Source organism: Bipolaris victoriae, assembly GCF_000527765.1.
Source record: "Bipolaris victoriae FI3 unplaced genomic scaffold scaffold_41, whole genome shotgun sequence".
Taxonomy (NCBI): domain Eukaryota; kingdom Fungi; phylum Ascomycota; class Dothideomycetes; order Pleosporales; family Pleosporaceae; genus Bipolaris; species Bipolaris victoriae.
In genome coordinates, this window is record NW_014575351.1 from 169799 (window position 1) to 192364 (window position 22566).

Sequence of the window (22566 nt, forward strand, 5' to 3'; positions counted from 1 at the left end):
GTAGGTGAACTGTATCCCTCCCGCCCCGCACCACACCACACTACTCGCACACCCAACCACCAATTCCCAAGCACCCAAAGTCCGTACGCCAGACGGCACACGCTCAACCTGCCCGGCCCTGTCCTGCCCTGCCGCCCGTCACAAACCGCACAACCATATTTAGACTTGTCGTGACCAAAGTAACCTCTCAGAAAATATCAGTGTGTCCGAAGAGAGTTTCCTATTTCGGTGCTTAGGTGTCTTTGCGGTAATGGCGAGACACGGAGATGAAACACATGTCAGCGCCGAACCGCCCACCGCCCGTCCCACCGCATCCGTCACGTGACTCGCCCGCTGGACTGAATCATCTAGAAGGTCGACTGAGTCGCGTTACCTGCATCCGTCAACCACAATGCCACACCCCCTCACCCCCATCACATCTACTCCATATTAACTCAATCAATCAATGGCACATGCATCAACTCCGGCGCGCCCTGCTGCACCATGCAAACAGGAACCGCCCGTATTACATGCGTCACGCCTTGTGCGGCCACCTACGTCCTTCCGTACTAGTCACTTCCCACAATCTGACACACAAGGCACGGAACAACCGTTCAGGCGCCTGAGGCTCTGGCTGCATTCATCTTGCTTTGTAATATACACTCGATCTTGTGCCCGTGATTCCATTGCTTCATAACGTCCTGTCCCCTCCCCTTTACATACGATCGCGTCGTCGTGGTGCGCTTCGGATAATGTTGTCCACTCGCAATAGCAGCTGTCAAAGTCAGTGCCCATATCACAACCGTCTTCTCGCGATGCACTCACCTCTGCGGCCTCCGAGGCCGACGACACCACTGCTCGCTTCAGCTTGTAACTTTCAATCACACCCAGCTCCCTCATGTCTGCAATGCCACCTCCCGGTGACAGCAGATCTAGACCCGAGCTCGTCAGGCCCGAGTAGACGGCTTTCCGGAGTCGCGTGACCAGGTCGCTCGAGTCGAATCCGGCATTGTCAGCCAGGATCGTAGGCAGTTGTTGCAGCGCCTTGGAAAACGATTCGACCGCAATCGCCTTCTTGCCAGCCACATTTTGTGCCGCCTCCGCCACTGCCTTTGCCATGTTCATCTCGGCGCAGCCACCACCCAGTGTTGTCCGGGGCTCCTTGACTGTTTGTGACAATACGGCAAGAGCATCGTGTAGCGATCGCTCGGCTTCATCCAGAAGCTGCTCGGTAGCACCACGCAGCACAATGGTGCATGCTCGTCCCGCCTTGGTGCCCGAGAACTTGATCAACACATCCTCTCCAATTATCACCTCCTCGACGACATCGCAGTAGCCGAGCTTGACATTCTCAGGGTGGTCGAAAGTCGAGGTAATCTCTCCGCCAGTGACCAGAGCCAGTCGCTCAATGCCGTCAAAGTCTGCGTGCTCAATCGAGCAGATGCCAGCATCCGCAAACAGCTGCTCTGGCCAGTTGTAGATGAGCTGTCGGTTGACAAAGCAGTTGATGCCGTGTGCCTTGATACGCTCCACCTTGGCCTTCATCTTCTCACGCTCAGCCTTTTCCAATTCGGCAAGCTTGCCCGTTGAATCCACCTTGACTCGCGCTCCAAAAATCTTGATCTTGTCTGTGTCCATGGCTGTGTTTGCAACCAGAATCTTTGCATTCTCTATCCGCTTGGGCTGGTTCACGCCAAACTTCTTGTCCAGAATGAATCCCTCGTCCAAGTACGAGTCCTTTAGCTTTCCTCCAGCCTTCTTGATGATCTGGATGTGTGTCAGGTCCGTCGAGCCTCCGAGCTTGAGGACAGCGTCTACGGCGAGCTTGGCAAATTGTGTGCGGTCCTGCGAGAGCACCTTGGAGCTCAGCGTTGTGCGGGCAATGGCCTCGAGATCTTTTCGGAATTCCTGCTCGTCATTGCTGTGGTCCACTGCAATCTTTTCCAGTGCTTTGAGTGCTGCACTGCTTGCTATCCTGTATCCTTCGATGATAGTCTGGGGGTGGATCTTCTGGTCGACCAACTTCTCCGCCTCCCGCAGCAGTTCGGCGGCAAGGACAGTGACTGACGTGGTTCCGTCACCGACTTCGTCATCCTGGACTTTTGAAATATTGACTAGTACTTTTGCGGCGGCGTTGTCGAGGGCAATCGCTTTGAGAATGGTGGCACCGTCGTTTGTGACCATGATCTCTCCGGTCGAACTTTCCACACATGTGAGTTGGGGCCTACGAGTGGAAGCGGGGCAATCTTCACTTACGCAGACTGCATGATCTTGTCCATGCCCTTAGGGCCCAATGTGCTCTTGACCAAGTCTCCAACAGCGATGGCGCCTACAAAGGCAGAGAGGCGCGCATTCTCGCCCTTCTCCTCCGTTACGTCGTCCGCAAAGATCTGAGTGGGGTTCGACTACATGTCTTGTCAGCCACTACGGTTGTTCTTCATTGTTTTGTGAGAAAATTCGGGCGCTCATACCATCTTGCTGGAATTCCTAGGCAAGTAAAGAGGGGTATCTCAGAAGGTGTGGGGTTGTCGGCTGGATGTGCCTGGACGCGACTTTTTTCTAGTCTTGCCCGCGTTGAAGCTGTGTTTGCGGTGTTTGCGCGGAGCTTCCCCGGCCAATGGTTCCACCGGGGTCCGTGACTTGTGAATGCCTATTACCACCTTCGCTGCACAACATCAAACCACCTAGAAATCGTGGTGATTTTAGTTGTATAGTCTTGTCTGGAACCACAATCTCTTTAAATACCTTGAAATTCTGCGATATCACACCTGCGCAAAATGTCAAAGAGACCGGCCCTGGAGCCTCTCGAGGAAATGTACGACGCGCCGTCGCCAGCTATGAAGCGCCCAAAAGTCGAGGATGAAGAGATGGAAGACTCCGATACGAACGGCGCGACTGGCAATGGCCACCTCATGGCTCCCCGACTGCAAGACCAAGACAAGATAGACATTGTAGGCGCAGACGCAGAGGAGCATGAGGAGCTTGAAGAAGCCGGCGCATTGGACGACGAAGACGGTGACGAGCCCGCAGTCGCCGCGCCAAAACGCCAGAGTGCGCCAGAAGCCGGATACACCGATCTTTACCTCGACACGATAAACCGCAAAGTCCTTGACTTTGACTTTGAGAAGCTATGCTCCGTCACGCTGTCCAACATCAACGTATACGCCTGTCTCGTATGTGGGAAATACTACCAAGGTCGGGGGCCAAAGTCACAAGCATACTTTCATGCGCTGGAAGAGGGACACCACGTATACGTCAACATGGAGACGAAGAAGGTCTATGTGCTTCCAGAGGGCTATGAAGTGACGTCCAAGTCGCTAGACGACATCAAGTTTGTCGTAGACCCGCGCATGAGCAAGGAGGAGGTAGCAAAGCTGGACAAGGAGCCAAAAGTGTCGTGGGATCTCTCAAATCGCGAGTACATACCAGGCTTTGTGGGCATGAACAACATCAAGGCAAACGACTACTTCAACGTAGTGATACAAGCCCTCTCCCACGTCGTCCCACTGCGCAACTACTTCATGCTCGAAGACCTCTCCAACCGACCGCAACTCGCCCAGCGCTTCAGCACCCTTGTGCGCAAGATCTGGAACCCACGCGCCTTCAAAACCCACGTCTCACCGCACGAGCTCCTCCAAGAAATCGCCCTCCGCTCCTCGAAACGCTTCACCCTAACCGACCAATCCGACCCCGTCGACTTTCTCTCCTGGTTCCTCAACAACCTCCACCTCGCCGTCGGCGGCTCGCGCACAAAACCCCACAGCAGCATCATCCAAAAAGTCTTCCAAGGCACCCTCAAAATCGAACAACAAGAAATCACCGCCCGCGCCGACGCCGGCGACCGCCTCCGCTTCGAAGACGCCGCCGTCCAAACAACAACCTCGCACTTCCTCGTCCTAACCCTCGACCTCCCCGCCGCACCCCTCTTCCAAGACGCCCTCGAAAAAAACATCATCCCCCAAGTCCCCCTCGTAAACATCCTCTCAAAATACAACGGCGTAACTCCTCAAGAGAAATCAAAGAACCGCGTCCGATACCGTCTTCTACACCCCCTCCCCCCCTACCTCCTCTTCAACATCAAACGCTTCTCGAAAAATAAATTCGTCGCAGAACGCAACCCCACTATCGTCACCTTCCCCGTTCACTCCCTCGACATGTCACCCTACGTCGAACCGAATCCCGCGGAATACCCCCCAGGTGAACCCATATGGTACGACCTCGTCGCCAACATCACGCACGAAGCTGTCAAGAAGAAAGACGATAGCGTGGAGGGCGAGCTTGAGAGCAAGATTTGGAGGGTACAAGTTAAAGATCGCGCGAGGGAGGAGTGGTATGGAATTCAGGATTTGTTTGTGGAGAAGGAGAGGGCGGAGACGCTGTTTACAAAGGAGGCGTATCTGATGGTTTGGGAGAGGAGGAAGGGGCAGGGCGGGAGGAGCAGGAAGTGAAGGATTTAAATCTGATATAAGAGATTTATTTTTAATTGTGAAGAAGAAAAAAAAACAAAAGAACGATTCATTCAGATATGTATACGGACTTTATTCAACCATGACAACGTCCCTTCCGCCTTCCAACCCCAACCCATTCATACCCTCACTCACACCCCCGACCTCATCCATCTCTCTCAATGTAAAATCTAACAAATAACTCTCATCCACCAACTCCTCTACTCGCCTATAATGTCTCTCTGAATAAACCTTGATAGCCTCCAGCACATCCTTCAGACTCCCCTTCGCCGCAACTTTGCCTTGAGGCTTCAGCCCCGCAAGCCGTGCTGCTGGGTACGATTTGACAATCGTGTGTAGAATCTTCTGGGCGATGGGAGCGGTGCGGACGTTTGTATTCCAGTCGCGGAGGCGGAGGAGGAGTTTGTAGAGTTGTTCGTCGGCGAGGGATGCGAGGACGGCGTCGACGGAGTTGAGACCGGATAGGGAGTCTGGGTCTGGAGAGTCTGATTCCACGACGGATTTGAAGAGGGAGAAGAGGCGGGCGGGTTGGTCCATTTGGAGGGCGAGGACGATGGCGTCGCGGTAGTTTCCTGCGTAGGCGTAGTTTTGGAGTTTCTGGTCGAGTTCGATGCGCTCGGTTTCGGCGGTGGTGGCGGCTTCGAGCGTGGTGCTGGTTGTGTCTTGCCAGAAGGTTATGACGCTGTCACCGCCGCCAGAGACGAGGGCGCCAGTTTGAGGGTGGACGACGAGGGCCCAGACACGGTCGGTGTGGTTGTCGAGGGTAGACATTGTCTCGCCCGAGATGGAGTCCCAGATCTTGACCAAGCCGTCACCGGCTGCAGAGGCGACTTGCGGACCTCGTTTGTCTCGCGCGTCCACTGGACGGTATGGGAGCCATGCGAGCTTCAGGACACTGTTGGAGTGGCCTTCAAGCGTCAAAAGACAGCTGTAGTCCGCCAGACTCCAGATCTTGACCGTCTTGTCTCCACTGCCAGTTGCAATCAAGCCCTTGCCACTCGAATTCGGGGCCTGTGAGTCTTTTGGTGCAAACTTGACGCTCCAGACACCACGACGGTGACCTCGAAGGACACCAATCGCTTCTCCTTCAGCAGCCGAATAGATCTTGACTGTACGGTCCTGTGACGCAGAAGCGAACAGAGTCCCAGACGGGTCGATGTCAATTGCGTTGATATCCTTATCGTGTGCCTTGCGAGTATACTTTGCTCGTAGCTTTCCCTTCATCTCCTTAGTCGTGTCCCACCGCTTAACGGTCCGATCTTGGGATCCTGTTACAATGTATGCCGGGGGGTGTGATAACGGATCTGTGAATGCGGCAGACGACTCCTGAGGCACTGTATGAGGTAACGCAATTGCACCCAGCGATTCAGCATGACCTGTCAAAACTGCTGCACAAGTGTATGATCCGTGTTCGGGATCTAGTCGCCATAGCCGGGCTGTATTGTCCTTTGCACCTGTGACGAGCCAATGTCCTGACCAGTCCACATCTAGACAGATGACAATATCATCATGGCCTTTTAGTAGTCCCACGTCTGCGCCAAAGTATCTTCCTTCTGTTGCGTCGTCTCCCTCTGACTCGTTTAATGTGATGATGCGAATGTCCTCGGAGTTGGTGTTCAATGCCAGCAATGATTTGTCACGGCCGACGTACGCAATATCAATCACTTCGTCATGCGTTCCGGAGACACGCCGAAAGACTGGTAGAGGATCAATCGTCTCCTCGACGACAAGGGATTCGGCAGATTTGAGAGAGTGAAAGTTGAGTACCTGGTCAGCATGTACTGAGATCAGGTAAGGCAGGGTTGGGTAGTAGAGAATGTTGACAATCTCATCCGTTTCTATACCCGGCTCTTGCTCTGATGTGAGTTCGCGTCCGCTTGATGTTGACCAAAGTCGTACTCTGCCGTTTTCTCCACCAGAGTACAAGATCTTTCCGTCTGCAACAAAACCGGCGCTCTCGATGCCTTCGAGTGCGGCAATGGTGCGTTGCGCCTTCCACCTGTTCGAGTCCCATGCAATCAGAGTCTTGTCTCTACTACCAGAGAGGAGCAGCTTTTCCTGTGGTGAATACTGCAGCGATCGAACCACAGAAACGTGCGAATCTAATATGGCGGCGCTCTTCCTCTTGTGCAAATCCCAGATTCTAATTTTTCCGTCCTCGGCACCCGAGGCCAGTCGGAATTGTATCTGACTTTCGCCCTGGGCTTGTTCGATCTCGGCACCTTCTTGTCTTGATTTCCTCTTCCGTTTCTTGTTGTTTTCGGATGCATCTTCCCGCTCAGCTACCTCAACCTCAAAGAAATGAAGCGCGGAAACAACCCCACCATGGCCATGAAAAGCGTGGGTGGTGTAGCCGCCGCGAATGTCCCAAACTTTGACAACACCATCTGCGCCTCCGGTTGCTAGTAGCGTTCCTGTGCGGTCTGTGGCCAGAGTGACTACAGGTGACGTATGCGGTCGAAGGGTGCGGACAAGTTGGAGTTCGATGGAGTCGTCCCCGTTTTCAGAAGGGTTGAGAGAAAATAGGCGCATGGACAGTGATCGCGAGCATACAATGAGATGCGAGGCAGAGGGCGTTACTGGCACATGTTAGTGACCGTTGCTATAGCTGGAGAAATTACTTACAAGTCAATGATGTGATTGCCTCGCCGTCGCCCTCGGCTCTTGCCAGCTCTTGTCCATTTGTGAGGTCGGTGAGAAGAACATCTTCACCCAAGCTAGCAGCCAGGATGCGCCCGTCCTGGCTCAATGCCAAACTGCCTCCCGAGTAGATGGGCTGCAAGGTACGGCCAACCTCGTAGGTGGTCTTCACAGCAGTTCTTTGCGCCGCCATGTTGGAGTAGGAATTGGTGGCGTCAAGGCTCGTGGAGGTTGTGGATGAGACATGTCGCGAAAGTTGAAGATGGAAAAAAGTTTATCGATAAGAGCCGTCGCAACCACGCGCTTGCGCTGACGTTTGGCGCAAGCGCGTCTGTCTCAGTCGAGTACTCGGTCTCCAACGACAGTGTTGGCTATGTGTTCACCACCCAACATGTCCACCAGTCTGTATTTCCAAGGAGCGGTAGTTTCACTCATTACTTGCACACAGTAGCAGCCACTCACACCCCCACCATGGGCCGACAAGCCTACCTGGACAAGATAGCATTTGTATAGACCCCACCAGAACAGGCCGCGCAAGCAATGTCTGATGAGCACAACAGGGGCGCTCTGCATTTGAGCCTACATCTTGCGCTTCGCAGTCTTCAGAGTATGTGCAGCTCGAATCGGCGCAGTCTGAGATTCCTGCGCGGTACCATGAGGCCACTGCGAACAACTACATGCAGCTTTACGATGAGCGCGGAAACCCCATCAACCCGCGCTCCCACCAGTACGGCAAGAAGCTGAGAGGCGCTCAGAATGACGTGCTTGCATCGGTGGGCGTAGTGGAAAGAAGACGTTCGCCGGCAGAGGGACTACCTGGTTCAAGCGAAGAGCGCATCCAACTGCTCGAGGCCGAGGATACCATGGGCAATGCAGTCGCTTTGGCTACCACTTTTGCAGAAAACATTTGCACATGGTGGATAGGCACTATCAGAGATCGGTTACTGGTACGGTACATTCGTTCCGTGTGTAACAGGCTACTGCTGACACCCACAGACATTTCGATATCATCATGGCCTCACATTTAGTCAGATTGTTAATTCCGAGTGTGCCTTGTCAGGGACCTCAATCATGTATGCAGGCTTTGCTCCCCGGGTCTTTGCCGCTCTGAATATCCAAACTGCTGTATACAGCGTGTTCATGTATCAGCCGATTGAACGCTTGCTCCATGCAACACGCGCAAGTGCAAGGACACGCAATGTGTTCCGGCGAACGAGGAGATTACTAAGAACAAGGTCTGACCCACATGTCTCGAGGTGGGATGATTGCTTACACCGAATAGCCTCCGCGTTGGCCTTGAGATTCTCTGCTGCCCGTTTTACTACCACGCTGCGCTGCAACGCTTGGGCCTAGTGCCTGCTCGACCACTCCTTCCCTCATGGCGCACTCTGATTCCATTTGCACTATCATCGCCACTACTCCCAGCCTACTTGCCTCAGCATGCCACTAACTCATTCGCGGATCGTTTCGCTGTTTTCTTCTTCTCGCCCGCCATCATTTTATGTTCGGAGCATATACTTGAGCGCTGGGTTTATGCCTGTGTGTACGAAGCTGTGGAATCATCAATCATTCGCCCCGACAAGCCTGACACAGCCAGCCGGGATGTCAATGGAAAGGATCGTGCGTTGACTGTGCTGGGGCTACGACGGGAGTCACCTCGGCTGATCCGCAATGGCATCCACAAGATACTTTGGATGCTGGGCTGGGCTTCCCCACTTGCAGCCTCGAGCACAGAACGGAAACAAACGGCCGGTGTGAACGAGACACGAGACATGAGCGATGCCCAGACAATACATGTTGGTGGTACGCGGGTTACGAACGCCACCCCACTAAGTCTACCCGTCGTTCAAACACAGGATCAGCGGGCAAACGAGCCGTTGGAGGCGGATGTGATAACCATGCCAGTGAGCGCAGTCGATGAGCTGATGCGTTCTACAAGCCCGCCAGGTTCAACAGCAGACTCGGAGGAGGAGGAGAATGACCCGCGGATACGAATCACATCGCGAGAAGGCATTGTGGAGATGGAAGTCCGCCTTCCACCGAGGACACTGTCTAGTCATAGCGAGGTTGCAGAAACGTTTGGATCTCCACGAGAGGGCAGAAGGAGCGAGTCTGTGGGGGCAGTTGACTTGTGGGAGAAGGAGAGGTATCATCGCGTGACGCAACTGTCGTGCGAGCCAGCTCAAATGATTGGGGCCATGGTGCGGGCTCAGCTTGTCGGGCTTGCGATGCTCCCCATTCGCATGCTGACGCTGCAGACGATCGCCTTGCACTATCTGTCGCGCCAAGGACGGCAGGGAGGCCCGCACCGGATGATTAGCTCACTGGAGATAGGTAGTGACCTGAGTGTGGTAGGGATTAGCAGGCAGGTGTTGCGGGTAGCGCTGTGTGGCGCGCTGGAAATGGCCGTGGATCTTGGGCTGTGGCAGATGCAGTACCTGGCCATTACGAAGCTTGGAAGGGACTTGTTTGGATGGGGCACACTGTAGAAGGCGAGTTAGCCTGCTTCTAGAATGCCTGTATGCAAGTGCGAGGCAAGGCGAGGCGAGACGGTGGTGGAGGGCAGGGCTGGCTCAGGAAGGGATTTATTTTTATAGGCGCTGTTAAGATGGTCGGCAGCAGCCGAATGCAGTGGCCTCTGGGTGGCACTCTTGCGTGTTTCACGAGTAGCTGGATCTAAATGCCGGTGTCGATAATGTTCCGAAAAGAGCACAGAGACGAGCGTCTCCACGATTCGAGTGGGGACGGGGGGCCTCGGTTTGGTCCTAGCGAAGAGCCAGTTCCCCCACCAGGGAGTCTGGGCAGTGAATGCAGTGGTGCAGGTGTAGCGACGGGGCGGGGTGGCATGGTTGGTGGGATGGAGGATGACAGTGGCAGACTCTCGCTCTCTCGGTCAGGCTAAAAGGCACATAGGGGGCAGTGGGGTGCAAGATGAGGCTTTGCTTGGCGGCAGCAGTCGAAGAGACCAAGGCGTTCCTTAGACATACGAGGCTGCGAGGGTGAAGGGGCGTGATTGGGCGCGCCAGATTACGGAGAGGCCGCTGGGATCACCATTGACTTTGCGACGCGGAAATTGCAGCGCATGCAAAGCAGCAGCACATGCAACGCAGCCAGAGGCAACAACATGCAGCCGGGATCAAGAGCCGGCGTGCTATCGAGGGCATAAACGTCTTGACAAAGAGACATGTGCGGCATGAGGACATGGTGCCGGGAAGCGATCAGCAAAACATCATCTCCGAGACGTGGTTTCTGCAAATAGCCTTGAGGCAGGCCGGCACTTGCAGGACACGACAAGGCAGGGTACGAGGACCGGTAGATAGAATGTGGTGCATATGGTAAGTTGAGATAGTACAGATGGGTGGATATGGATGGGTACTTAGTGTAGAGACCAGGGCGGGCTGCATGAAGCCGGGCCCGGGATGATACGCGAGTATGTGTGTGAGGGTGCTTACCTGACATGGCCTGGCTGGTGGCAGGGCTCGATGACGGATGGGGAGAGACGGTTGGTTGGCGTGAGGCCTAACGTCTTTAGTCGACTGAGCCAACATGGATGAGGTGCTGGCTTCAACATGGAAATGTGAAGCCTTGCCCCTTTTTGCCGGGGAGCAGCCTGATGCGAGGGTGCGAGGGTGCGAGGGAGTTTGCTACTGTGGCTGTCACTGTCCGACTACCTCAGGCGCATACATAGATAGCCATCAAAGTCGCCAACCAGCCAGCCAGCCAGCCAGCCAGCCAGCCAGCACTCAATGCCACCATCGTCTTTTTGTACATGCTCTGCTTACACACACACATACAGCCCTACAATCTGTAATCAGATAGCTGTACACGGGGCCGCCCTCGCTCGCTCGCTCACCCACTCGTTCCTGTAGTTAGCGGGCGGAGGTTTTGTCGGTCGGTGGCTCCTCGGGCCCCTGCACCCACCCACCCACACACACACACATCCACCCACCCATCCATCCACCCATACACGCCCACACACTCGCTTTCGTCCACTTCCGCCTGCCAGGGGACGGCCACGCTTGGGCTTCTCGGCGACCAGCCGACCACTCACCAACGCTCCTTTTTCCCCACCACGCAGGACCCGTTGTGCAGGCCTACGAAAGAGAGAGCGAGACCTCGCAGAGACCCTGAGTCTGCTCTCGCCATCCCTCCCTGCTGCTGCTACACTATTGCTGCCGTCACTGCCGCCATCGCCGCCCCTCGCCCAACTCCACCCCAAGCCATCCTCACGCGCCGCCGCTTGTCCGCCGCGCGTGTCTGTGTGCCCAGCAGCAACAGAGCAACAGCAGCAGCAACAGCATCTCCATCTTCCATCCCTCCCTTACCTTTTCTTGGTCAGACCTCCGCCAGCCGGTAGTCCCCCACGACGCCTACGGCCACGACACGACCCGCATCCGCTACTGACCCTCACGCCCCCCGCTCCCCTGCCCACTTTGTCGCTCTTTTATTTCTTTAAAAAAAAACTATCCCCTCCGTCCCCTCGTGTGCGACTTCTGCGCTGGTGCACAGTCACGGCTGTCCGACGGACATGTGTGCTGTGGCGTAGCAGGTCTACCTGGAAAAACAAAGGCGACCACGCCAGCAGTGCAGCGCCAACTCCCGCCCCCCCAAGCTGCATTAGCACTCCTCCATACGCGGCGCGCCCCATCACCATGTCGGGCAACTCGCTTCCTCGCCCTTCGCGACCCTCGATTGCGCCGCCCACAGGTCCCTTGCCTTCGCTGCCCGTTGCAAAGTCAAGAAACTCAAATGTCGGTCCCACCACCGCCCGATCTTCGCTGCTGCCCGGCGCCACAAACAACCGCACAGTCTCGTCGTCCGCGTTGCCACACCGGTCCTTGTCGAACTCAAAACTCCAGGCTGCCAACGGCTTGACCAACGACGAGGGTGGTCCTGCTACATCACTACCGGCTGGTAAATCACTACGCAAGACAGTTAGCATCGGCTCCTTTCCGCAACCACCCAGGCACAGTGGAAGGTCAAATCCCTCGAGCCCGCTCTCGACGAGTAGCACACCGGGAGGAGACGTGGGCGTAGGCTCAAAGACGGGTCCAAAATCATCGCTGCCCCCGCGCGAAAGCAGTCTCAAGAAGCCTCGCGCCTCAAACATTGGTGGCCGCGGTCTGTTGCCCAAATCTCCCCTCTCCCCTAGTCTACTCAACGGAAGCGCAGACTCGGTGGCCGTAGAGACTGGGCATCTCAGTCTTCCGTCTCCGCCCCACAGCCGCAACTCGTCTCCACAGGGATCATATGCAACAAGCGCGACTACCGCCGAAGATGGCGAAGACGGTGCAAACAAAGATGGCAAGCCTCCCAAGGATGGAAAAGGCAATGTTATTGTTAGCGTACGCGTGCGCCCGGACGTTGGAGCAAAAGATGGAAAACATGACGTGGACTGGGAAGTCAACAACAAGCGTGCATTGATTGCCTACAGAGGCAAGGAGGGGGGAGATTACTACTATGGTATAGTTGCACAACTTGCGTTCAAGATGACCGACCTCAGCTAATCTGACATTGTGCAGATAATGTATTTGACCCGCAAGATAACAACGCACGCGTCTACGATGCAGCAGCCAAGCGACTTGTCCGCCGAGTCATGGAAGGCTACCACGGTACCGTCTTCGCATACGGCATGACTGGAACTGGAAAGACATTCTCGATGCAAGGAACGGCAACCAACCCCGGTGTCATACCATTGGCCATTACCGACATCTTCTCCTACATTCGAGAGACACCGCAGCGCGAGTTTCTCCTGCGAGTCAGTTATATTGAAATCTACAACGAAAAAATCATCGACCTGCTGGCAGGACCTGTTGTTGGCATGAATGGTCAGACTGGACCTGTTGAGGAAATTAAATTGCGCGAGGACAGCAAGCGCGGTGTTTATGCGACGCCGCTCAAAGAGGAAATCGTGCAGAGTCCCACGCAGTTGCTTCGAGTCATTGCCCGCGGAGACAATTCTCGAAAAGTGGCAGGCACCCAATTCAACGCACGCAGTTCGCGAAGTCACGCCGTGGTGCAAATCGTTGTCGAAAGCAGAGAGCGCGCGCCCGGCCCCGCAGTCGCATCCGGTGACAAGCGGTCTGCCATTGTTCCTGGCGGTGTGCGTGTCTCGACACTGAGTCTTATCGATTTGGCTGGATCTGAAAAGGCAGCTGATAGCAAAGAGAGGAGAACTGAAGGTTCTCACATCAACAAGAGTTTGCTCACCTTGGGTACAGTCATTGGCCGCCTCGCCTCAGACAAGGAAAAGTCGGAAAAGGACAAGGGCAAAGGAGACAAGCATCTACCCTACCGAGACAGTAAACTTACCCGCCTCTTGCAACCAGCGCTTTCCGGAAACTCCTTGGTTAGCATTCTGTGCACAATTCAGATTGGAGCTAGCGGGAGCCCCGCAGCGGCGATCAGTCATACGGGTGAAACCTTGAATACGCTCAAGTTTGCATCCCGAGCCAAGAACAACATTGTCAGTCATGCCAAGAAGGCAGACGAGTCCATGGGTGCTGGCGGAGACGCGGGGAGCCGAGCTCTTCTTGACCGCTATCGTCTAGAGATTGAGGACCTGAAGAGGCAGTTGGCTGAGGGCAAGTCCAAGGAAGTCAAAGAAAAAGAAGTGGAAGACGATGACATCAAGAGGGACAAGGAAGAAGAAAGGGTCCGTGAGCTCGAGGACAAGCGACGACACGAAGAGCAGATGCTGGAAATGCAGCTCGCCAGAACCGCACTGAAGGAGCGAATCGAGCATCTCAACCGGTTGATTCTGAGTTCGAAATCACTCGGTGTCAACAATGGCCGGTCGTATACATCTATGAGCCTACAGCGCCAGTCTGTTGTGAGTAATACACACACCGATATGCGACCAATGTCGATTCGTTCGTCTGCGAGTCACCACACTCTTGGAGCCTTCCGTAGGAAAAGCACCCCGCAACTACACCCCGACGGCTCCGAAGAGGACGATTCTGTTGGTGATAATGGCGACGGTTATGCAACTCAAAGCGTGCAGATACAGGCACTGCAAGCCGATCTCTCGGACAAGAACCGTTACATTGCTACCCTCGAAAAGCGTCTGCTGCACGCTCGGAGAGCTAGTCATTCTCGAGTTTCTCTGTCACTATCACACAGGCTCACTGGTAGTGAGGAAGGTAGCATGATCGCGGCTCTTGCTGAGAGAGACAATGAGATTGTGAACCTTCGCGCACAACTTGAAGACAAGGAGCGGATGATTTCAGCCCTCACATCGGCGCGCAAGAAGAACGACAATGCACACGACATGGGAAGCGAATCACCCGGCAGCCGTCGAACCTCGGGCTACCAACGCAGCGCCAGTGATGGCAGCGCGGCCAGCATGGCCCACAAGGGACCGACGTCGCCTGCACCTAGTGTGAAAGCGCCCTTCCCGCCCCCTCCAACTTCCAACGGCACAACCAAGAACATCGAAGAGATGACACGCATGCTCGACGAGATGATCACCGGACGTGTTGAGAAGACTGCCAGGCGGAGCAGTCTCATGCCAGTCACCGAAGGCTGATTGGCTTTGCCTAGATGACAAAAGCAAATTGCGAGAGCGTCATGTCGGGTACCTGACACGGACCAGCACCGCATCATTACATTCAAAGACGAAAAGAGGTACTGTAATGGGGATGAGAAGAGTCAGCACCAACGGCGCCAGACCGAGTACCTCAAAAGTTTTATTTTCTATTATATCTTTCACATGCAGCAATCTCTCTTCAATTACGAGGGATTCCATAGCGATTGGCGTTGAATGGGTCACGGAGTACAACACCGGCACAGGAATGGATCCCGACCTGGGTCTGCGATGGGTACGCACGGGCATTAGACGATGGAGGGGGGTCTTCTGTTGCATTACCCAATTCGATGCAGCCCCGGGAGGATTGTACACTACCTTTTTTTGTTTCGTTCTTTTTTTCTTACATTCTTCCCCCACCTTCCTGCGTCAAGGGACCTTCGATCTGATACCCCCTTTTTTCATCTTACATAGTTGGTCAACATTTTTGTTTCGCTCACGATGCACATATAGCAGCCACATCAAGTAGCTTCATGATCTGTCCTGTTCAGATCACATGATTAGTCTCACGTCCATTTCCTCTGGGTAGCGGGCGCTTGCGTTTGTGTTAATAAATTAGGTGGAAGACATTTTTTTGTATTGGTAGTATTTTAGAAAAGACTGCATACGTATTCCCACTGTCATCTGGTAGATAGGACTAAGTATGGTAGTAGACACGGTTACACCAATTGATAGTAAGCCTTACCGGGGCCTCTCGGGACGATCACTTGATGCCCGTCTGACTACATGCCCGGCTGTGCATAATGTTTCTGGAATAGAAAAAAAAAGGGCCTTTAATAATAACAGTCTCTGTCAAACACGCAGCCAGACTGGTGTGTGTATGCCTGTTTATTTCAAACCTAGGGCAGAAGACCCCATATTTAAAATATGTTAAGGTCTGTATACGGCCACCAACCAACATGCACAAAACCGTAGTAGACAAGTTCTGTCACCAGTCAGGTGGCCGTTACCCAAGACCACTAACATGCTTTCTTTTTTTAGCGCCGGACATGAGGCAACGCCAGCGCCTCGACGACGTTACACTAAAAGACGCAAGCTGAAACACCACCTTTCCCTTTACCCCCCCTTCTTCGCCCCCCGCACATGCAGCGAAATGAAAGACCCGTCCCTTTCCCTCCCTTCCCGCCTTTCCGACCTTCCTATTCTTGTCCAACCTTTGTTCTTTGGCTCAAATAAGTAAACTCGCCATTTCCCCCCCTTCCCTTTCCCTTTTCCCAATCTTAAGTCTTCGATCCCTATCGAGAGAGCTTGTGTGAATCGTCTTTGACTTTCCCTTGCCCCCCCCCCTCCTCCTCCTCCTCCCCTCGGACCGTTCCGTGGTCTTTTTTTCCTTCCCACCCTTTCCTTTTCCCGCGGAAAGCTTAGACGAGGGTTCTCCCTTGTATCTCGTTTTCTTCAAGGGTGGATACTCTTCTTTGGGTCGGTTTGCCAATCCTGAGTTACGGGAAGTTAGCCTTGATCTCTCTCGTTTTGGGTGTGAAACCACTCTTGCGCCAGGAAAGGGTTGTGCCCGCTTTCTTATGGCTTTTTGAAGGACTGGGGCCCTTATTTCCACCTTTTCTCTTCTTGTGCATCTTTTTCTTTCTTTTTCTTCTCTCTTTCTTCCACTTCTATCCTACATTCTTGTTACAGGGGGAGGACTGCGTCCTATCTCAGTTTTTTTTTACTTTTTTTCCGACTTGTTGCTTGCTTTGAACGGCGGTGCCTTTCGTCCCCTCCTTCACTTACAAAACTTTGATTTTTTTTTTCGTTTTCCGAACCCCCCGTTCGTAAAACGATCGTCCTGCTTATTACGAGCAACTCATTGTACTTCGCTGCAATAGCTTCCTGCGTCATCCGAGTGGTACGACACGCACGGCCAGCAAGTCGCCCGATTTGGCCGGATTTTCGCATTTCCACCCTAGTTACGAATCGAATTGTCTGAGGTGCTGACGACATCATATCTCTCTGCTTCTCATTATGCTGAACCAAGTCACCCAAAAAATCACAAAGATGCATGCGAGACGGAATCCTGGTCTATCCTTGCAGCCGACAGCGCAATATTCGCAACTGGAACCCCCACCTCATTCGGCTACATCTAGCGCTTTTCTCTCTCCGACACTCCCCTCCCGGCGCGGACTACTTGCGAGATCTCCCCCCGCCAGCCCGAGCCTTCCGAGCCTGCTACCCAAACATGGAAAGGTCCCGCACCCGAACCATGGCAAGTTTGTAAGGAGGATACTTTTGGGATGCTGTGGCGTGGCTTTTCTTCTATGGATCGTGCTAAGGCACATCTACACGAACTCGCATTATGCAACGCCTTATGACGACGAGGTCGAGGATGAGTGGGAAATGGTCGGTGGTAGCCGGTTGCCACACGAGCCGTCTGCTGTTGCGCTCATAGATGCAAAGGGCAAAATGAGATGGACTGTGTCGATTCCGTCAACTTATGATTTCCCGCTGCAGCCAGCGCAGTATCGCGAGATATGCCACCAGGCAATGGAAGTGTCCAAGGAAGTCAGTCAGGGGCCGAAGAAATCAGCGAGTCACGCTAGGAGGATGGTGCCCTATAACCAAAAAGATCAGTACTACATTGATATCAAAGAGGCGGAGGAACAGGCACTGTTGCCACCTGCCAAGTCAAAGGGAAGGCCCAAGAACTTTGTCGAGGATCAGGCTATGAAGGATGGGGCTTCAACAGAGGGGCTCAAGGTCTGTGAAAGGAGCTTGACCTACGTCATGGAGACTGGAGATGCTGGGTTTGGAAATACACTGATGCGGTTGTGGATGTCGTATGGTCTGGCGAAGACTGAGAACCGTGCCTTTTTCATCGATGACTCTCGCTGGTATGCTCAGTGCACTTGCAAAAACATTTCTTCGACTAACAGTGAACTAGGCCCTACGGCAAATACTCGACATACTTCCAACCTCCACCCTCTGCAGGCTGCCTTCCTCCCCCGCCGTCACACATCGTCCCTTGCCCCCACTCCGCGAGCCACCTTGTCGTTAGCGATGCAACCGTGAGGAGCACCTTTGGCCATGCCTTCACTGAGCAATACGAAGACGCAAGAAAAATGGGTGTATTCCGCCAATCCAAAATCTTCGCCCTCGCCCGCACCGGCTACGAAGCCCTCTTCAAGCTCCGGTCAGACGACGAAGCCTACGTGCTCCAAAAATCCCACGACATGTACGGCGCCGTCAAACTCGAGGGCGGCCTCAGCATCGGCATGCACGTCCGCCACGGCGACAAACACCCCATGGAATACCAATACGCAAAAGACTACATCCCCCTCGCCCGCTACATCGAAACCGCTCGCGACCTGTACATTGAAATCGTCGAAGGCGAATCTATCCGCTCCAAAAAGCGCTCCAACACGCACCCCCTGACCCCCCGCCACACATCCTCCAAAATGATCCTCGCCTCCGACGACCCCCTCGTCTACGACTCGCCCGAACTCGGTCCAAACAGCGTCCGCGCCCAAGACCGCATCGTCCTCGCTACCAAACAGCAACTCGAAGCCGCACAAAAGGAACCCAAGAAGAACGCTTGGATCGACGAGGTTACCGGTTGGGAAGGCGGTTTCTACCGCGACGTCTTCTTTTCCCTCGGTCAACCCGTGGGCAACGCGAAAGATATGAAGGAATTCACCAAGAACCCTGCCTCCGATGTCCCGGAATCTGCGATGAAACTGAGGGAATTGGTGGGACGCGCCTATCTACTTGATCTCGCCGTGCTGGGGAAAGCAGATACGGTGATTTGTACAATGAGCAGTGTGAGCTGCCGCCTTTTGGCCGTCATGATGGGCTGGGCGGATGCAATTGAAGGCAACAAATGGAGGAATATCGATGGCTCGTTTGATTGGAGGGGAATCATTTGGTGATTTTTTATTTTTTTTTTAAGATTCTGTTCTTTTCGGTTCTGCTCTCTTTTTCGGGGGGTTTTTCTTTCTTTCTCGGATTGAGAATATAACTAGGAAATGCGAAAATATTACCACATCCATTCTTTCTTTCTTTCTTTCTTCGCACTAACTGCTATGAATTCCTTGGACTCTCTATCTTTTTTTTTCGCTTACGTACACGTTATATCCCTATTGTATATACAGTGACATTCTCTCTTTTCTTGCTTCTCACAAGCACAGACTTAGCATACGCTGATATCGTCACATATCTCCGACCTCGATATCACACGGTCAGTTATTATAACAATCTAGGGTGAAATTGCGGGGGTATGTGATAATTCATGCGTTGAGGAGAGTTTAAAACCGTCCGAGGGGTGCTAGTTTGTTTTACATAGAATAGCAATACAAAGGTACGCTATAGGTAGGTTCAACATTGCAGATTACGAAACAAAATGCGTTATATTGTGTGCTATTGCTATAGTTGCTATTAATCCGAGTGTGTAAATTACGTAAGGTGAAATTCATCATCCTCTATCCCAATCGCCATATGCCAAACCTCGTTCTTCGTATGATCTCACGTGTCTTCATCGCCCCAGCCCGTCGTATAATCTCATCCGCCGTATAATCTCACACGTCGTACAATCTCACACAACCCAACCCTACCCCTCAAACATCTTAGTCGTACTAACATTAATCCGACTCCACACCTTGCCCTCCCTCAACGCGGTCAGAAACTTACTGGGCCAATAAACGTGATATAGCACGAAAAACGGTAGTGGGTCTTCAAACGTGTAGGTCCCGTCTTTCCACGCAGCAACATGTTTGACGAAGGTCAATAAATCCGCGAGTGCGTGTTGTACGGATTTGGCACCGAAGAGGGTGTCAAGCAGAGGTAGGATAGCCAGGGCGACGAGGTCGTGACCGAGCCAGTAGTAAGATTTTGTGGGTGTACGAGGAAAGACTGGAGTTGCGTCTGGTTTCGAAGAAGAAAATGATTTATTGAAGATAGAGAGATATGCATCTGCCAGTTCGGGTGTTTGTTCGAATAAGACGACCGCGGTATGAGCACGTGGGTTGGACTCGATGGGGTAGAATTTTGCGTCGGCGCCTTGGTCGTCGTTTTCGACGAGGAAGTCGAAACTCAAGTGGCCGGTAAAGCTTTGGCCGCCATCTGCGCAGACACGCTCGGTGAAGGCGAGCATTTTTTGGCTGAGAGGGGAGGACGGGGGGAGTGCTTCGTAATGCATGAGGAGCTCAAGACTGGGGCAGCTGGTGAAGGCTTTTACTTTTCCGCGGATGACGAGGGCATGGGTGCAGTATTCGTTTCCTTTGATGTATTGCTGGAGCTGGAAGGGGTTGTCTTTGCTGATATTGAGCGAGTGGATGTAGTCGGCTGTTGCGGTTGTCGTCTGGAAAGGGAGCAAAGTCATCATGTTGTTCCTGGCTTTGTCGTCTACGCCAATTGGTTTCATGATGAATTTTCGGCGGCTATCTTTTTTTCCTTTTGTAGGGGTTCTGTGCAGTTCTCTCATGAGCACATCGAGTGCTTCGTTTGCGTCTGTGCAGCGATGGGATTCCGGAACCGGGAGACCGAGTGACTCAATGTAGTCAATGAACTTGTCTTTCTCGTGAAACTTTTCAACGACATCTTCACGGAACTGAATGGCTTCAAACGGACGTCCACGCTCTCGTGCTTGTATCTCTGCTAGACGAACGACTTGTCCGTCTTCGACTGCTGCAATGACACTGGAACAGGAGATCCACAAGTCGACCTTTTCGTTCTGGATAATAGAGAGGAGGGAGTCGATGTATGGCTCCGCATCGTCGCCAATGGGTGTCTGCAGACGAAAGTACTTTGATATTGCGGTTGAGAATCGGCCTGGAGAGAGAGCGGATATGTCGGCACCAATGATGCGATGCGGTGTATGCTGGGCCAAATTTCGAGCAATAGTCAAGCCCTTTGTCATGGACACGCCCGTGACGAGAATCGTCTTGCGCCTCCGAGTTGCTGCAACATGTCTCCTGTCCTCTCTGGTGAATGTTGCAGTGCGCTCTCCGTGAAGCTTCGTCACAGCAAGCCCCAGCAGGACCAAAGCGGCCGAGAGAGGAGCAAGCAGCGCGCTCAGCGCCAGCAGCAGCACATTCTTGCCTACATGGCGGTAGTAGAACGGCACAGCAGCATCAGGCTCGATGCCTTTGGCCATGTTTCTGGGGTTGGGATGCTGGATGTTGGAGCTCGTGACCTCGGCACTTGTGCTCGCAGTGCTTCACCGTTCAGACAGGTCCCAACACACCCTCACGGGCTTACTTTGATCCCAGGCGCACCGACCAGTGGGATTCGTCCACGCGCAGACTGCAAGCTGCAAGTAATGAATGCTAGCGGCTCAGACGGCTCGGTATAATGCTTGCCGCGCGTGCATGTCAGTACACCTTACATACGAGGTGGTCGAGATGCGTGGGGCAGACGGGCGCAGGTGCACGGCGAAAGATATGGGTGGTCGACTAGTCTAAACGTCATCGTTATTTGGCCCGTGGACAATATGCGCGTACGACATGCGCGGCAGCGCTAGACACCGGTGGTTCCGTACGAGATTCAGCAGAGTAGACATCGCGTAGATCCTCATCCCTGCTGTGTCGCGTATTTGCTTCTTTGTGACTGACCACCTACTGCATAGTCACTGCATTGCATTCCGAGGTGGCGTTGGCATCCCTCTCGAGCTCCGTCATCAGCAAGGAGGATTGCATGTTTGATCACATTCACTCTTGTAGCTGGACCCGTATTGAATATCCCTCCCCCCCTCCTTGCTGCCGGTCCCCGGACTTCACATCCGCCCCTGACCCCTAGTGATCCAACTGTGCCGCCCATACCTCTCTATTCTCACGCATTCCTACCCAACGCATCGCGTAATCTCGATCCCGTCCTGTCATGTTCAGCACTCGGCCACGGAGCTGGTCAAGAGTCTAGACTTACAGGTACGCCTGTCGGCTCGAAGCTGTTGATCAGCTTGCTCTCGTACTGCAGATGCGGGTTGCCTCTGCTTCCACTGAACTTGGCCTTGCCATATCGCTTCTCGTACATCTTGACATTCGTCTCAGCAATGCCATTGAGGTTCGTCTGGCCGCCCTCTCCAGCCTCCTTGACCTTCTCCTCGACGCTCGATCTGACGTACTTCAAGTACGGCGGATTTCCGGGCTTAATGACATTGTCTGCAGCGAGCACTGAGCCTTTAGTGATCAGCCCAAGTTCTTCACAAAGCTTGAGATCTGTCGTGTAGGCTGGCTTGTAGTGGTCAAGGAACATGAGATCCACATGCTTGAGCTGGCCCGATGCTACCAGACGTGCAATTCCCTCGTCGCTCGAGCCCACAACCACCTTTACGAGATCACTGAGCCCTGCGAGGTCGACGAGGGACATGATGACTGCCGCGAATGCAGGATCACGCTCGAAGCTAAAGTATCGCTCACCGCCAGCTTTGCGTACTGCGTCTGCGAAGAGGATACATGAGTAGCCCACGTAACCGCCGAGTTCGATCTGCTTGCTGTTAGAAAATGGTCTTGTTCCTCGAGACTTGCATACCATGGTTTTTGGCTTGACCTCTGCAATGAGATCAGTGACAATGCGGCCCTTGTCCTCTCCAACATTCATAAGATACTTCTTTGTTCGCCCATATTCATCAATGGCGGCTAGGACGCCCTCTGGTGAGCCTCGTATCTTGTCAATGTTGGGGTGTGAGTAAACAAAGTGCAGCAGCTCAATCTCCCGTCCATCGTCGAAAAAAGCACCCTCTTCCTCTTGTGCTGCGTACGCTTTGCTCTGGTCGAAGCTACCCATGATTGCTGCTGTTCAATGGCGAAATAAAAATGTATCAGTGGCTTGTCACACTCGACGCGTCTGGAGGTGTCTATGCCCCTCAACGCGTAGACCCTAGTGCGGGGCTGGTGCTAATCATGACGAAATGCAATGCAGGAACATGTGAGATAGTTGAGGGGTCTGCAGTTCGCTCCACACGTTTAGTAC

At 53.6% G+C, this 22566-nt stretch overlaps 9 protein-coding genes across 9 annotated transcripts; 5 read left to right on the top strand and 4 right to left on the bottom strand.

Moving 5' to 3' along the window:
• Nucleotides 1-694: 694 nt before the first annotated feature.
• On the bottom strand, nucleotides 695-2453 carry COCVIDRAFT_15913 (hypothetical protein; the record flags this gene model as incomplete). The annotated part of the gene is made up of 4 exons (XM_014701228.1): nucleotides 695-754; nucleotides 805-2179; nucleotides 2236-2384; nucleotides 2451-2453. The coding sequence occupies 4 exons, from the start codon at nucleotides 2451-2453 to the stop codon at nucleotides 695-697; spliced, it is 1587 nt and encodes a 528-aa protein (XP_014556714.1).
• Nucleotides 2454-2756: 303 nt separating this feature from the next.
• On the top strand, nucleotides 2757-4427 carry COCVIDRAFT_98978 (hypothetical protein; the record flags this gene model as incomplete). The annotated part of the gene is made up of 2 exons (XM_014701293.1): nucleotides 2757-2930; nucleotides 2961-4427. The coding sequence occupies 2 exons, from the start codon at nucleotides 2757-2759 to the stop codon at nucleotides 4425-4427; spliced, it is 1641 nt and encodes a 546-aa protein (XP_014556779.1).
• A 90-nt stretch (nucleotides 4428-4517) lies between these two features.
• On the bottom strand, nucleotides 4518-7278 carry COCVIDRAFT_98979 (hypothetical protein; the record flags this gene model as incomplete). Its single annotated transcript, XM_014701294.1, has 2 exons — nucleotides 4518-7024; nucleotides 7071-7278. 2 exons carry the CDS (start codon nucleotides 7276-7278, stop codon nucleotides 4518-4520), a joined length of 2715 nt encoding a protein of 904 aa, XP_014556780.1.
• A 278-nt stretch (nucleotides 7279-7556) lies between these two features.
• Nucleotides 7557-9574, top strand: COCVIDRAFT_37706 (hypothetical protein; the record flags this gene model as incomplete). The annotated part of the gene is made up of 4 exons (XM_014701295.1): nucleotides 7557-7592; nucleotides 7646-8032; nucleotides 8082-8320; nucleotides 8368-9574. 4 exons carry the CDS (start codon nucleotides 7557-7559, stop codon nucleotides 9572-9574), a joined length of 1869 nt encoding a protein of 622 aa, XP_014556781.1.
• A 1427-nt stretch (nucleotides 9575-11001) lies between these two features.
• On the top strand, nucleotides 11002-11442 carry COCVIDRAFT_99077 (hypothetical protein; the record flags this gene model as incomplete). Its single annotated transcript, XM_014701296.1, has 1 exon — nucleotides 11002-11442. A coding segment is annotated over one exon (441 nt), but the record flags the coding sequence as incomplete, so codon positions are not given.
• A 295-nt stretch (nucleotides 11443-11737) lies between these two features.
• Nucleotides 11738-14613, top strand: COCVIDRAFT_99045 (hypothetical protein; the record flags this gene model as incomplete). Its single annotated transcript, XM_014701297.1, has 2 exons — nucleotides 11738-12548; nucleotides 12608-14613. The coding sequence occupies 2 exons, from the start codon at nucleotides 11738-11740 to the stop codon at nucleotides 14611-14613; spliced, it is 2817 nt and encodes a 938-aa protein (XP_014556783.1).
• A 2016-nt stretch (nucleotides 14614-16629) lies between these two features.
• On the top strand, nucleotides 16630-18530 carry COCVIDRAFT_99087 (hypothetical protein; the record flags this gene model as incomplete). The annotated part of the gene is made up of 2 exons (XM_014701298.1): nucleotides 16630-17495; nucleotides 17546-18530. 2 exons carry the CDS (start codon nucleotides 16630-16632, stop codon nucleotides 18528-18530), a joined length of 1851 nt encoding a protein of 616 aa, XP_014556784.1.
• A 677-nt stretch (nucleotides 18531-19207) lies between these two features.
• On the bottom strand, nucleotides 19208-20752 carry COCVIDRAFT_99090 (hypothetical protein; the record flags this gene model as incomplete). The annotated part of the gene is made up of 1 exon (XM_014701299.1): nucleotides 19208-20752. One exon carries the CDS (start codon nucleotides 20750-20752, stop codon nucleotides 19208-19210), a length of 1545 nt encoding a protein of 514 aa, XP_014556785.1.
• A 684-nt stretch (nucleotides 20753-21436) lies between these two features.
• COCVIDRAFT_99052 (hypothetical protein) lies at nucleotides 21437-22380 on the bottom strand (the record flags this gene model as incomplete). Its single annotated transcript, XM_014701300.1, has 3 exons — nucleotides 21437-21469; nucleotides 21520-22080; nucleotides 22126-22380. The coding sequence occupies 3 exons, from the start codon at nucleotides 22378-22380 to the stop codon at nucleotides 21437-21439; spliced, it is 849 nt and encodes a 282-aa protein (XP_014556786.1).
• Nucleotides 22381-22566: the final 186 nt, after the last annotated feature.